Source organism: Drosophila sulfurigaster, chromosome 3 (assembly GCF_023558435.1).
Source record: "Drosophila sulfurigaster albostrigata strain 15112-1811.04 chromosome 3, ASM2355843v2, whole genome shotgun sequence".
NCBI classification, from domain to species: domain Eukaryota; kingdom Metazoa; phylum Arthropoda; class Insecta; order Diptera; family Drosophilidae; genus Drosophila; species Drosophila sulfurigaster.
In genome coordinates this window covers 52,992,455-53,005,422 of record NC_084883.1, presented here as the reverse complement: position 1 = coordinate 53,005,422, position 12,968 = coordinate 52,992,455, and the positions used below count along the sequence as shown (strand labels likewise).

Genomic DNA, 12,968 nt, shown 5'->3' with positions numbered 1-12,968 from the left:
GGCTATACTTGTTATATTTATATAGGAGTATATTTAAAATATACTAAACATACCAGATTGCTATTCGATATTTTTCGATTTGCAGGGGCGGAAGAGAATGTGGCTTATCTTTACAACAGACTTGATCTACGTACAAACATATCAAGTGCTGTCGAAAAACAATTATAACTTCATCACTTATACTCGCTGAGCTCACCGTGTTCATGCGGACAGACGGACAGACAGACAGACGGACCAGCACAAAGTTATAATACCCTTCTATCCTATGGTTAGCGGGTATAAAAAAAAGCGAAACGAGAAGCGAGCTGTGTGTACAGAGACATCATGTGCATGCGTCAATCATCTTTTAGCTTCTCGCTTTCCCCGCTCCGCGCTCCCCGCTCCCCGCTCTGCACTTCATTCTATGGCTTTGTCACTGCTGCGCCAGCTGTCGACAGTCGCATTGAAATGATTTGTCAACGCGCCAAGCGTCGCCATCAGAGTCCATCAGCAACCTGTCTCTCAGTCACTCTATCTCTCTGTCTCTCTATATGTCTGTCCCTCTGTCTGTCTGTCTCTCTATACGTCTGTCTGTCTGTCTGTCTGCTTGTCAACTTGTAGCTGCAGCTCTGTGTGGGGCTAATGCCATTTTAGCACTGCTCTGTGGCAGTTGCAAGAGCTTTTGCATTTGAGTGTAGTTTGAACTGTTTGCTTTCCACATGCTAACGACTATTTTACATTCATAAGCACATGATTATGGTAATGCATATTTATAGTATACACACACCCGCACTAATAAACATACAACAACACTCACACACATACACATACACACAACAACACTCACACACACTCCCCTCTCATATTGCATTTGCTTGATTTTCAACAGTTTGATGAATAATTAGTGAAATCAGTTGACGATGCAACCTGAAGCGGATGTTTTGAAACGATTGCAAGTAGTAATTAATAAAATATAACGAGCATATCGAATTCATTTATTTATTAGTACACAAATCACTATAATGCTGAGCGCATAAAAACAAGTTATTATTAATTAAGCGAGTGGTTAATTAATTGTTTTAATAAGCTGTTGTAAGTAAATTTGGTGTCGTATTCTCTATTGTTGATCAAATACTTTTTATGTAACACTTTTGATATAAGTAAACCTTACACTCGATAATATTATATTACATATTTTGAATAATTAAACATGCACATAATCAGCAAGTTCAGAAAGTGATCGAAACTCTTTAATTTGCTTTAAGCATCGATAAAAACAAGTAAGAAAGGTGCGGTCGAGTGAGTTCGACTCTGAGATGAACGCTACCCATAGCAAATTTTAAAATATACCAAAATAATATACCGCATAATTACTTAAATTATACCGAATTGGTATATTTATATAATACCACACTTAAAATATACCCTAGCGTACCACAATATACCATAGAGTGCAAAATATACCACAAAGTGCAAAATATACCAAAATAAGCTCCTTAAAATATATCCCGCAAATACTGCCTTGTGGCACAAAAATGCCCTTTAAGTATTTCAAATACTCAAGTATTGCATCACATTAATATAATAAAGAAAAAGGATCCTCTAAGCTAAGAAAAGTAGTAAAGTAGTTAGAAATAAGAAACTTGTTTAGGCTGTATCAGTTCTCAAATAGAATTAACCCGAGTCTTTGAGTCCATACCACATACTTCAAAGTTTTTGAGATGTTTATTTATAATTTCGTCATTAGCACATATACATGTTCTACTATAAACCGTATAAGATTGTAGGACAGATCTCATATTCAACGAATTTAGAAAAATAAAAAGACGAACAGCACATTAAAAATATATTCGTCACTTCATCATTTCTTTAAATATTCAGTATTCAGAAAGTTCGCACTTTTGTATGTCAATAAATTCTACAACTTGCCTAATTAAAGCTAACAAAATTCAACAAATTTATGAGTCTCACTTCCATCTTTTTTCCACAAATTTTCTTCATATATACAATGAACTTTAAGCAGTCACAAAAGTATGCAAGAATGACTCGCAAAATTAAATATATTTATGTTTACTTCTCAAACTTGTAACTCACCCATCGAAATCCTTTGCATCAACTACAGAAAATGGTAGGCCAACAATAGCTATGAGAATCGACAGCTGCCACACAAAACAGAGCACAACTAACTAGTTGTCGTTTAGCTGGGGAAATGTGAGAGCAATGTAAGAGCAGCGGATGACAAGCAAAATATTCTATGAATGCGCCTCGTTGCTGAGCCCTGCAGCAAATACAAATCGAAGTGAATCGATTACATTCGATTTCCATTAGCCAGATTTATGCAAGTGTGAGTGTGCCGCATTTAAATAAAAAAAAAAAGAAAGGCTGCCAACGAGATGTCCATGTGCTGGCTTTAATTATGCAAAATCGAACTTAAAATTGATGGTGCAACGCGTGTGGCAAGTGCAACTGCAACCGTGGATGGTTAATGGCATTGACAATGACAATGAGCATAACGATGACGCTGCCATTATTATGATTAAATTGAGAATGTGTTGATCATTCAATGCCATGCCGTAACCATGCCATCGTCTGCTGTCTGCCGTCTGCCATCTTGGCGTTTGCATATTTTATAATAAATGAAACGTGTGTCAGCAATGCTTAACTTTTGCCCCCCATCCACCGACAGCGACTGCGTGCCACAGATGTGTGTGTGTGTGTGTGTGTGCAACCGTGTGCTTGCTGCCTGTCAACCATATATTATTTAAATGGAACACTGCAACCAGGCGTCAGACATCCAGATCTCTCTCTCTTGTGTAAATATATACGTATGTTAAGCTGTTGTTGTTGTTGTTGTTCGTGTTGTTGTTAGGAAGTGTCAACTATACAATGATTACAGTTTCAGCTGTTGCTACGCAGACAGACAGACAGACAGACAGACAGTCTCGGTCAGTCGGAAGGACACGCACTTGACTCATGCATTGATTAGAGACCAAGCGACAATACGCTTATCTTGAGCTGTCCACTCGTACGTATACGCAATTTTTGTGCTCACGTTTCTATATTAATATGGTCATTGATTTTGATTTGGATTACGATTTGAATTCGCTCGTTTCTTGAGCGTATGCGTGTGCGTGCTTGGCAGCCTTAAGATGAAGCCATAAAGTGCCATAAAACGCCATAAAATGCCATAAAACGCATTGAGCCGTGCAAAGTGCCGCACACAAACAGAAAAACAAAAGTAGAACAAAAAATAATACAGAAGAACAACACAAACAAAAACTAACGACCCACTCGACGCCGTCTAGCAACAACAACAGCAATAACAACAACAACAACAACAATAATAGGACACACGAAAAAAGGACACACTACGCCAAACAATCAGGCTACGACAAGAAGATCAAAGCAGCTGCAAAGGCTGCAGGCAAGAAAAACCTGAAAAATATGCAAAAAAAAAAAAAAAAATAAGAATGAAAGGACCTCAATTTTTGGGGACACTTTCAGCCAGGTCATTAAAGCCCACATCCAACAAGTCAACGAGTTTTTTTTGGGGGATTATTAGTACAATGGCCTGCCAAAAGGGTTTAACTAGAATTCACGCTAGATTTTTTAAATTAAAAATGAATTATTAAAGTTTTTCTTGGGAGAAAGAAAGGGATCAACTAAGTTGGGGCAGCGCATGAAACTTAACAGCTTACATTTTAGACAGGTGTTTTAAAAGTTTTAGAGTAACTTTTTGCAATAATCATTTTCTATAATCTACAATATTTATAATAAACTTTAAAAGTTATGTATGTAATATAAAAGTAAATCGGTTTGCAAATAAGCAAAGTATTGGCAAAGTCTGAGCTGAAGTTTAATGAAATGCACATTTGTATTTATGTATTTATATTAAATTTCATTCAGCAGACTTAAATTTGCGCATATTCAAAAAATTACCATGAATAGTTAATTTCATATTTTGTTTAGCTGTTTGTTGGTATAAAACAAACCAGTAAGAAAGCTACATATGAGAGTGCTCGACTGTGAGATACTCGCTACCCAATTTGAATAAAACCAAAACAATACTGAATTAATATACCGCAAAAATACTAAATATTCTGAATATTATATTTTGTATGTTGATAAAGTATATCATAGAGTACAAAATATACCAGGTAGACTAAAATATACCGAATGCTGTATTTGGTATATTAATTTAGTACCAAAATATACCATAGAGTTCAATATACCGCATTGTCAGGTAAATCTAAAATATACTGAATGCTATATTTGGTGTATTGATATAGTACACTATTTAAAATATACCACAGAATGCTAAATATACCAAATTGTCAGCCAAAACAACTAACATCCGTAGTAAGTAGACGTTTTTGACTATACAAATTTTAAGGAATCATAACTAATTGTATGTCAGAAAATCGCCGCTCTTCAAAATTAAGCTTTTTCGATTAGAATAAATATTTGCTAGTAATTAAATTAACCGGATTAAAATGTGAAGAGATGTAAAATTTGTATTTAGTTTTGCTATTTGTATACTTTATAAAATATGGATATAAAAAGAACACAATTTATTAATTCATATTAAAAACAAGTAAGAAAGTTACAGTCGAGTGTGCTCGACTGTGAGATACCCGCTACCCATTTTTAATAAAGGCAAAATATTGCGGTATCATTTTCAAAATATACCGAAAATACTAAAAAAATACTAAAAATATACCAAATGGTATGTTTGGTATATCGATACAGCACACCATTCAAAATATACCATAGACGACACAATGTACCAGATTGTCACCCAAACCAACTCAGACCCCTAGTAAGTAGGCGTTTTTGCCCATACAAAAGTATTTCTTTAATAACTTCCACAATTTTTATCTGATCACAACCAAATTTTCAGGAATCATAACTACTACAGTAATTATTGTATATACCAAAATTCGTAGCTCTAGCTTTAAAATTACACTTGTTATTCGATTTTTTTGATTTGCGGGGGCGGAAGTGGGCGTGGCCAAAATTTGAAACAAACTTGATCTGCGTGCAAACATAACAAGTGCTGTCGAAAAAAATTATAGCTCTATCTCTTATAGTCTCTGAGATCTAGGTGTTCATACGGACGGACGGACAGACACACAGACACACAGACACACAGACGGACAGACGGACAGACGGACATGGCTATATCGTCTCGGCTGTTGACGCTGATCAAGAATATATATACTTTATAGGGTCGGAGATGCCTCCTTCTACCTGTTACATACATTTCCTGCCGGCACAAAGTTATAATACCCTTCTACCCTATGGGTAGCGGGTATAATTATTGAAGCAATATAAACAGGAAATTTGTAGTAAGATGTGAAGTCGATTTTCTAGAAATGATTATTTATATTTCAGCTGAATTAAATTTGAAGTGCGAAATCGAATTTAGTTTGGCTATTTGTAAACCTAATAAACTACATAAATAAAATAATATTTATTTGCTTAAAATAGAACACAACTCATCATCAAACAAATCAAATCGTTAGCAAAATCTGAAATCTATTCTATTGGAATATATATTTATATTTATATATAATTATTTGATTTAATGTAGAACTCAACTTATCATCAAAGACACAAATTTTAAGCAATTTGAAGTCGATTTTCAAATTTAGTTTTGCTGTTTGTAGACCTAATAAACTACATAAATAAAGTCATATTTATTTACCTAAAATAGAACTCAACTCATCATCAAACAAATCAAATCATTGGAAAAACCTGAAATCTATTCTAATGGAATAGCTATTTATATGTAAATTTATATAATTGTGTAATTCAATGTAGAACTCAATTTATCATCAAACACACAAGTTTTAAGTCGATTTTATAAGAATACAGATTTCAGCTAAATGTAAAGTTTATTTTATTATAGCTGAATTCCAATTCAGTTTAGCTATTTATAGACCTAATAAACTACATAAATAAAGTCATATTTATTTACCTAAAATAGAACTCAACTCATCATCAAACAAATCAAATCATTAGCCAAATCTGAAATCTATTCTATTGGAATATATATTTATATGTACATATAATTATTTGATTTAATGTAGAACTCAACTTATCATCAAACACACAAATTTTAAGCAATCTGAAGTCGATTTTATAAGAATACAAATCTAAGCTAAATGTAAAGTTTGAATTATAGCTAAATTCCAATTTAGTTTGGTTATTTATAAACCTAATAAACTACATAAATAAAGTCATATTTGTTTACCTAAAATAGAACTCAACTCATCTGTGCAGCGATGCCTAAACAAATTGCTCAGTATCAATTGTTGTCTCTAGGGTAACTGTTAGTTTTTGTGTGTTTTTGTTTTTCGCTTTGTACATGAAAGCCAAAGATTGCGATGATGATGACAACGATGACGATGATGATGATTGGGTAAAGCAAAGCAAAGTCCATAATTAGGCTGGCTGTCAGCGGGGTTATCAGAGACACGTGCAGAAGGAAAGGGAAGATGATGAAGGTGAAAGGGGGAGAGCTTAGACCAGACAGCTAACTAAGCAATTTAAAGCCGCGTTTTGTTCGGTCGAGCAAAAAAGTTTTAATCAGGCCGCGCCGCATAAGTCCAGTGTCAGTGTCCAGGCCAATCCCCACGAGTTGTCAGTTGCCAGTTGCCAGTTGTCCAGTTTGTTTGTTGCCTGTTCCCAATTGCCAGTTGCCCAGTTTGCTTGTTGCCCAGTTACCATCCAGATCAGGTGGGACTTTTGCTTGGCCGTGACGAAGTTTTTAATGAGCAACGTTTTGCGGCTAATAAACATTTGTGTGCCATTTGCCGCTTGTAGCTTGGCATTTTAGTTAGCCACGTTACCATGACGCCATATTTTTAATTGGCCAACGCTTCTGTTTGGCTTGGCAACTGCCCCAAAAGCCGGCCGGCCGGACCCTTGAGGACTCAGTTGAAGCCACCACGCGGCAAACGAGGCGATTGCATATTTTATTAAATTGCCCCCAAAACAGCCAGAAAGGCGCACAAAAGTGAAAGCGTAAAAGAGCAGGGACAAGAGCAACGATGGGCACATTATTGTGTCACAACAATTCATTACACAAAATGCTACCAAAAAGTTATGAAAAGCATTGCAAAACCGTTTGACATGACGCATACGCCACGTTGCCACGCTTCCATTCCACTCCACTCGCATACTCTGCTCCTGTGTGGGCATTCTCACTGAGCACTAGAGCTTAGGCTGTGAGCGTATAATAACTGAAGAGCACCACACACACACATAAACAGACACACAACGGCGCCTAACAGCCGCTTGGCGTCAACTTCGCTTTGGGAATTACAGCAACAAAAAGAACAAGTAAGAAAGCTACAATCGAGTGTGCTTGACTGTGAGATACCCGCTACTCATTTTGAATAAAAGCCAAATATTCTGGGATTATTTTCCAAATATACCAAAAATACTATAAAAATACTAAAAATATACCAAATGGTTTTTTGGTTTTTTATATCAATATAGTACCACAGACGGCACAATATACCAGATTGTCAGCCAAAGCAACTAAGACCCCTAGTAAGTAAGCGTTTTTGCCCATACAAAAGTATTTCTTTAATAACTTCCGATGTTAGCTTGGCAAAATTTTGAAACTTGCAAACATGACAAATGATGTCGAAAAAAAATTAGCGCCCTATCGCTTATAGTCTCTGAGATCTAGATGTTCATACTAAGGGACAGACAGACAGACGGATAAGCACAAAGTTATAATACCCATCTAACCTATGGGTAGCGGGTATAAAAATAATAAGTACCCAAGTTTAAGAAAGCAAACTATTTAACAAAGTAACAATCGATGCGTGATCGCAATCAAATTTTCAGCAATCATAAATACTATAGTTATTATTGTATACAATTTGCAGCTCTATCTCTTATAGTCTGTGAGATCTAGGTGTTCATACGGACAGACGGACAGACAGACAGACGGACAGATCGTCTCGGCTATTGATGCTGATTAAGAATATATGTTATATACTTTAAATGGTCGGAGATGCCTCCTTCTACCCTTTGGGTATACCCTACGGGTATAAAAAGTTTTGATTGAAAAGTTGATTACAAATCATGATTAAAGACTGTTCCGATCTTAACAAAAAAAACAATCATAAAATAATATTTTTAGCTTGGAAAAATCAATAATTTTATGCTACATTTGCATTTTAAGATTCAAAAGTTCTTAAATCAAGATTTTTAATATAAAATATTTTTCTTCATGTGCAGTAAATTGAATGCATTATACGGGCGGCATCTAAATTAGTATTCTGATGAAGATGCTCATTCGCCCCAAAGAAAAAATTATCTAGTGATCAACTGAGAAACTCAAATCCAAAATGTAATTAGAAGATTTGTTATATATATATAGTGCACTTTTCCAATAAATATATGTAAAACTGCTTTTAAGAGAGATTTGAATATATTTGGAATGCCTGAAAGAAAGAGGTGAGATTGTATTGTATGTATGTCGTTTCATCTTTACATGATCAACAATCTGGTATATTTATTATTAATTTGTTCTGTCGACTTAAATAATATCAACAACAATGTAAACGTATAATGTAGTATTGTTCCTTATCACTGTTTCACAATTTCATCTTTCGACCTCTCTTACGTTAAGAACGTTGCAATACGTATTTGTTTTATATATGTACATATATGTACATAGATCAGCAATTCAGAGCTAAGCTCTGAGTTTCAGATTCATCTTTATTTTAGTCCGATCGAAGCATTCGAAATGGGTAGAACAAAAATAAACGTAGTTTTATTAATGATCCTCAAACTATTCTTGGTGGGCACAACAACAGGAGAAGAGGTGAATATTAACATATGTGTATACAGTTAAGAAAGTGCTTAATGTTTGTTATTTTCTTCCTATCAGACGAACGAGAACGACCGACATATAAAAGAACTGAGCAGCAGTCATACCTATAAAAATGTGAACCATTTGCATTTGAACTTTTTGCGAGGTCGTAGTGAGTTAGACCAAAGTGAAATTAAGGAAAAGCATATAAGTGAAATAAATGCTGATCTTATGAAGAAGTATCATGAAATTGTAGCAATTCATGAAAAGCTCATGAAGGAGACATTTCAATTAGATGAGTATAAAAACAAAATAATAAGAAAAGAAAACGATTTGCAATTGTGTCAAAGTAAAGTTGATAAATTAGAATCTGAGATTAATTCACAACAAACAACTATAAACAAATTAACACTTAATGCAAATTTTCTTGCGAGTTATGATGAGTGTAAAGAAGAATTATCAGATAAATCTAACAAATTAGAAATATGTGAAGATCAATTAAAAAAACTGAATTCTAGTGTTATTGAAAAAGATGAGAAAATTTCTGAATACTCCGCAACAATTCAAAACATCACAGAACATCAGAAAACAATTAGTTTGAAATTAGAAGAGAAGCAAACCGTGTTATTTAAAAAAGATAAAGACATTGAAATATGCCATGAAGAAATTGTTAAATTAAATAGGACATCAGATAATAATAATATTCCTTCAAGTTGTCTCCCTTTCGGAGAACATCCTGGTGTGCATGAAATTAAAGTTTCTGGTGTTGGTTCCTTCGATGTTCTATGCGATAGTCAGTTAGCTGGGCCTGGTTGGATAGTAATACAACAGCGTATTGGTGGAAAAGAAAACTTTATCAGGGATTGGGCCACATATCGCAAAGGTTTCGGTTCATTGGATAGTGACTTTTTCCTAGGATTAGAAAAGATATATCGACTAACGAGTCAGCAGCAATACGAACTCTACATACATTTGGTTGCCGAAAATGGCAACAGCTTCTACGCTCGATATGATGACTTCAAAATATCCGATGAATACCGTGGATACGCACTAAGCTTGGGTGAATTCAAGGGAAATATTTCGGATGCGATGAGAGACAGCGAATACATGAAATTCGCAACATTCGATCGGGATAATGACCATCTGTCTGGTAATTGTGTAGTTTGGCAAAGAATTGGCTGGTGGTACAACTATTGTTTAGCTTGGTAAATATTTCAAATTGATATTTTTGATGTATTAGTATACATGTTTAATAATTTTTTCCTATGCAGTAACTTAAATGGATCATACGGCGAGTCTCTAGAATGGTGGACTGAAACTGAAACAAAAACTAATCTCAGAGAAGTTAAGATGCTTATTCGTCCCAAAGAAGAAAAAAATAAGAAAATTCGAAATCAGAATCCTTTTTTATACGATTGAAATCTGTTAAAAATATTAATGTACGCATATGATATTGATAAGTATCGATAACTAAACTTAGCAGTGCATTAACATTAACATCTGCACTGCACATAATTATGTAAACTAACATTTAATATATATCTAAACTTGAATTAACCGTATTTAATATTTTATTTATTTATTTTAATTTCAGATTTGAAATTTCGAATTTAAATTCCATTTTAATTCCGTTTTTTTGTTAATTATTTTCCTTTCTGAATATCTATGTTCTCTTCATACCCTCAATCTGTATCTATACTTTATTTATCTATTTTAATTGTAGCTTTTTTCTATTTCAATTTTAATGAATTTTGCAGCTTAAATTATTTGCTCTACTGAAATTTTAAATATGTTCTTAATCCCCCAAATAGATGTTACATTTTAAATATGCATTCCCATATTAGTCGAAACTAATATGCTACTAATTTCTTTAGGTTCCGAAAATTAGCATTTTGATATTTAGGAAACTTGCTGTAAACCCTTCGTGCTGTGGCGAACACGGTTTTCAAGGGTATTAAAGTCTTTGGCGATAGCCAAAAATACTTAATAACATTTCATCCTGCTGCTGTTCTGTTCTGTTCTGTTCTGCTCTGTTGTTTTTCCCCTGTTGCAAGTTCGTTGTTTGGTGGGGGCATTTAAATTTACTTGCCAAAGTTTTTGTTGGCTTGCCAAACTTTCTTCTCTCTGCTTTCGTTTCGTTTCTCTTTCTTTTTTCTGTGTTTTTTTGGGCAGTTCCGGTGCGCCCCTTTTTTTGATTTTGGTGGCTGGCGCGATTGTTGGTCTTGTTATTGTTATTGTTATTATTGTTGTTACTGTTGGCAGACAGCAAATCAACAAAATTATGATAAACAGCTGCAGGTAAAGGGACCCGAAAAGGAAAATCGAAAGAAGGAAAAGGAAAAAACTGACCAACTGTGCCGAAAAGTCTTCAACAGCGTCACTTTCACTTTGCAATTTCTCAATTCTTTTTTCCTTTAAGGACATTTAAGGCCGAAATACGAAATCATCTTGTTGTTGTTTTTCTTTTTTATTATTTTATCTTTACAGCAGTAGGCAAATCAAATGAAATTCTAATAAAATGAAGTAAAATATTTGCACATGTTTACTCTGTAGCCTGTTGAAGAAGGCTTTTGATCTTTATTTTTCTGCACTCTTGTTTGCGTTGTTATTAACGCTATCACATATGTATATGTATAAGTGTATATATATGTATATTTGAGTGGCAGCGTCAAGGTGACAGCCTTCTCTCTCCTCCCCTCTCCCCTCTCTCCGCTGTTAGCAACGCCTTCTGACAATTTTCGCATATTGCCTTGGAAATCATTTTGACTGTTTTTTTGCGACTCGTTTTCCCCTGAACATTTTCTAACGTTTCACTTGAGTATTCGCAACGTTCTCTCCCTCACATATACATACACACACCCGTCAAACACACACACAGACACACACTCGCAGAGAGTCTTGGTTAAGCGAGTTTAACGTTATTTTCAGGTAGCAGCCGAACAAATATTTGCATATTTGATATTTTGGTAACAACAACCTTATACAGACTGTAGATTTCCTTATCGATTTTTGTCATGTTGTTGTCCAAAAATTTCTGTTTTGTTGGCTTTATACCCTATGCAAACTTTGCTGCCGTAGTGAGAGACAAAAAAGGTGCTGACGACTATAGAAAAGAGAGAGAATATGGAATGGATGGGGATTTTAGGGCACATAAAGAAGAATACCTTTTCTTTCTAAAGATCTATTTAAATATTACTTCTATTATTGTTTATTTTCTTTAGTTTCAACTTTAATATTAGGTTGTTTGGTAATGACATACCGGTTTCTTTATTGATTTTAGATATATTATATAATATACGAGTAGACATTTTGTTTTTCTTCTTTATTTACAATCTGTCTGTTTAGACAATAAAGAAATTGTTTGCTGCGGTTTTTTTTTATATATAATATCTTAATATTTTTGAAATGAATAAAATATATCTGTTTATTTTATGTTATTGCTCCATAAAATATAAAATATATCCACTTTTTCTTTGACTGCTCATCACTTTTAAGCATGATAACGTGGATCAGCGTTGCTTTCAATATTAGAGCGTCAGAACCAAGCGAAAATATTGCTTCAGTACACATCAAAGTCAATTTATCACCTCTTCAGTGCTTTTCCAAAAAAAGTGGCAAGATAACTAAATATTATCGAGATTTTCTTTGGTACATGTCAACAGCATTTTTGTTATACTTTTATGGAAATAATATTTGAATTATCATATTTAAAGTTTCTTATTTTACCTTGAACTATCAAAATGTCTTTGCAGTCCACATTAAAATCAACCTTGAAACCTTCAGCAATAGGTAAACTGCAATCAAAACTCTTTTCTTTCTTAACTAATTCTTTGTTTAACTTTTTCAGGGTATGCACTAGTCTTAGCAATCTAAACTACAATCAATTTCAAAGCCTAGCAACATCTAATCTGCACTCTAAACTCTTTTCTTCCATTCTTAATTTTTTTGTTTAACTTTTCCAGGGTATCCACTAGTCGCACTTTAAGATCAACTTTAGCTTTTTCACTTGTTAGTCATTTTGCACACACTTGTTAATGTTTGCTCTTCACTCTGACGCTATGCGACGGCCGCACCTACACAGAGCTCCAACTAAACAGCAACAATAACAACTAAGTGTGTGTGTTTGTGTTTGTGTGTGTGTGGGCAACAACTA

At 34.3% G+C, this 12,968-nt stretch overlaps 1 protein-coding gene across 1 annotated transcript; it reads left to right on the top strand.

The window, feature by feature from the left end:
- Nucleotides 1-8,716: 8,716 nt before the first annotated feature.
- Nucleotides 8,717-10,341, top strand: LOC133844688 (fibrinogen-like protein 1). The gene is made up of 2 exons (XM_062278776.1): nucleotides 8,717-8,827; nucleotides 8,894-10,341. The coding sequence occupies exons 1-2, from the start codon at nucleotides 8,750-8,752 to the stop codon at nucleotides 10,022-10,024; spliced, it is 1,209 nt and encodes a 402-aa protein (XP_062134760.1). The 5' UTR covers nucleotides 8,717-8,749; the 3' UTR covers nucleotides 10,025-10,341.
- The last annotated feature ends 2,627 nt before the right edge of the window (nucleotides 10,342-12,968 follow it).

Coding starts and splice junctions, on each gene's coding strand:
- LOC133844688 (XM_062278776.1), top strand. CDS start 8,750: ATGGGTAGAACAAAAATAAACGTAGTTTTATTAATGATCCTCAAACTA. Junction 8,828..8,893: donor GCACAACAACAGGAGAAGAG/GTGAATATTAAC, acceptor TCTTCCTATCAG/ACGAACGAGAACGACCGACA.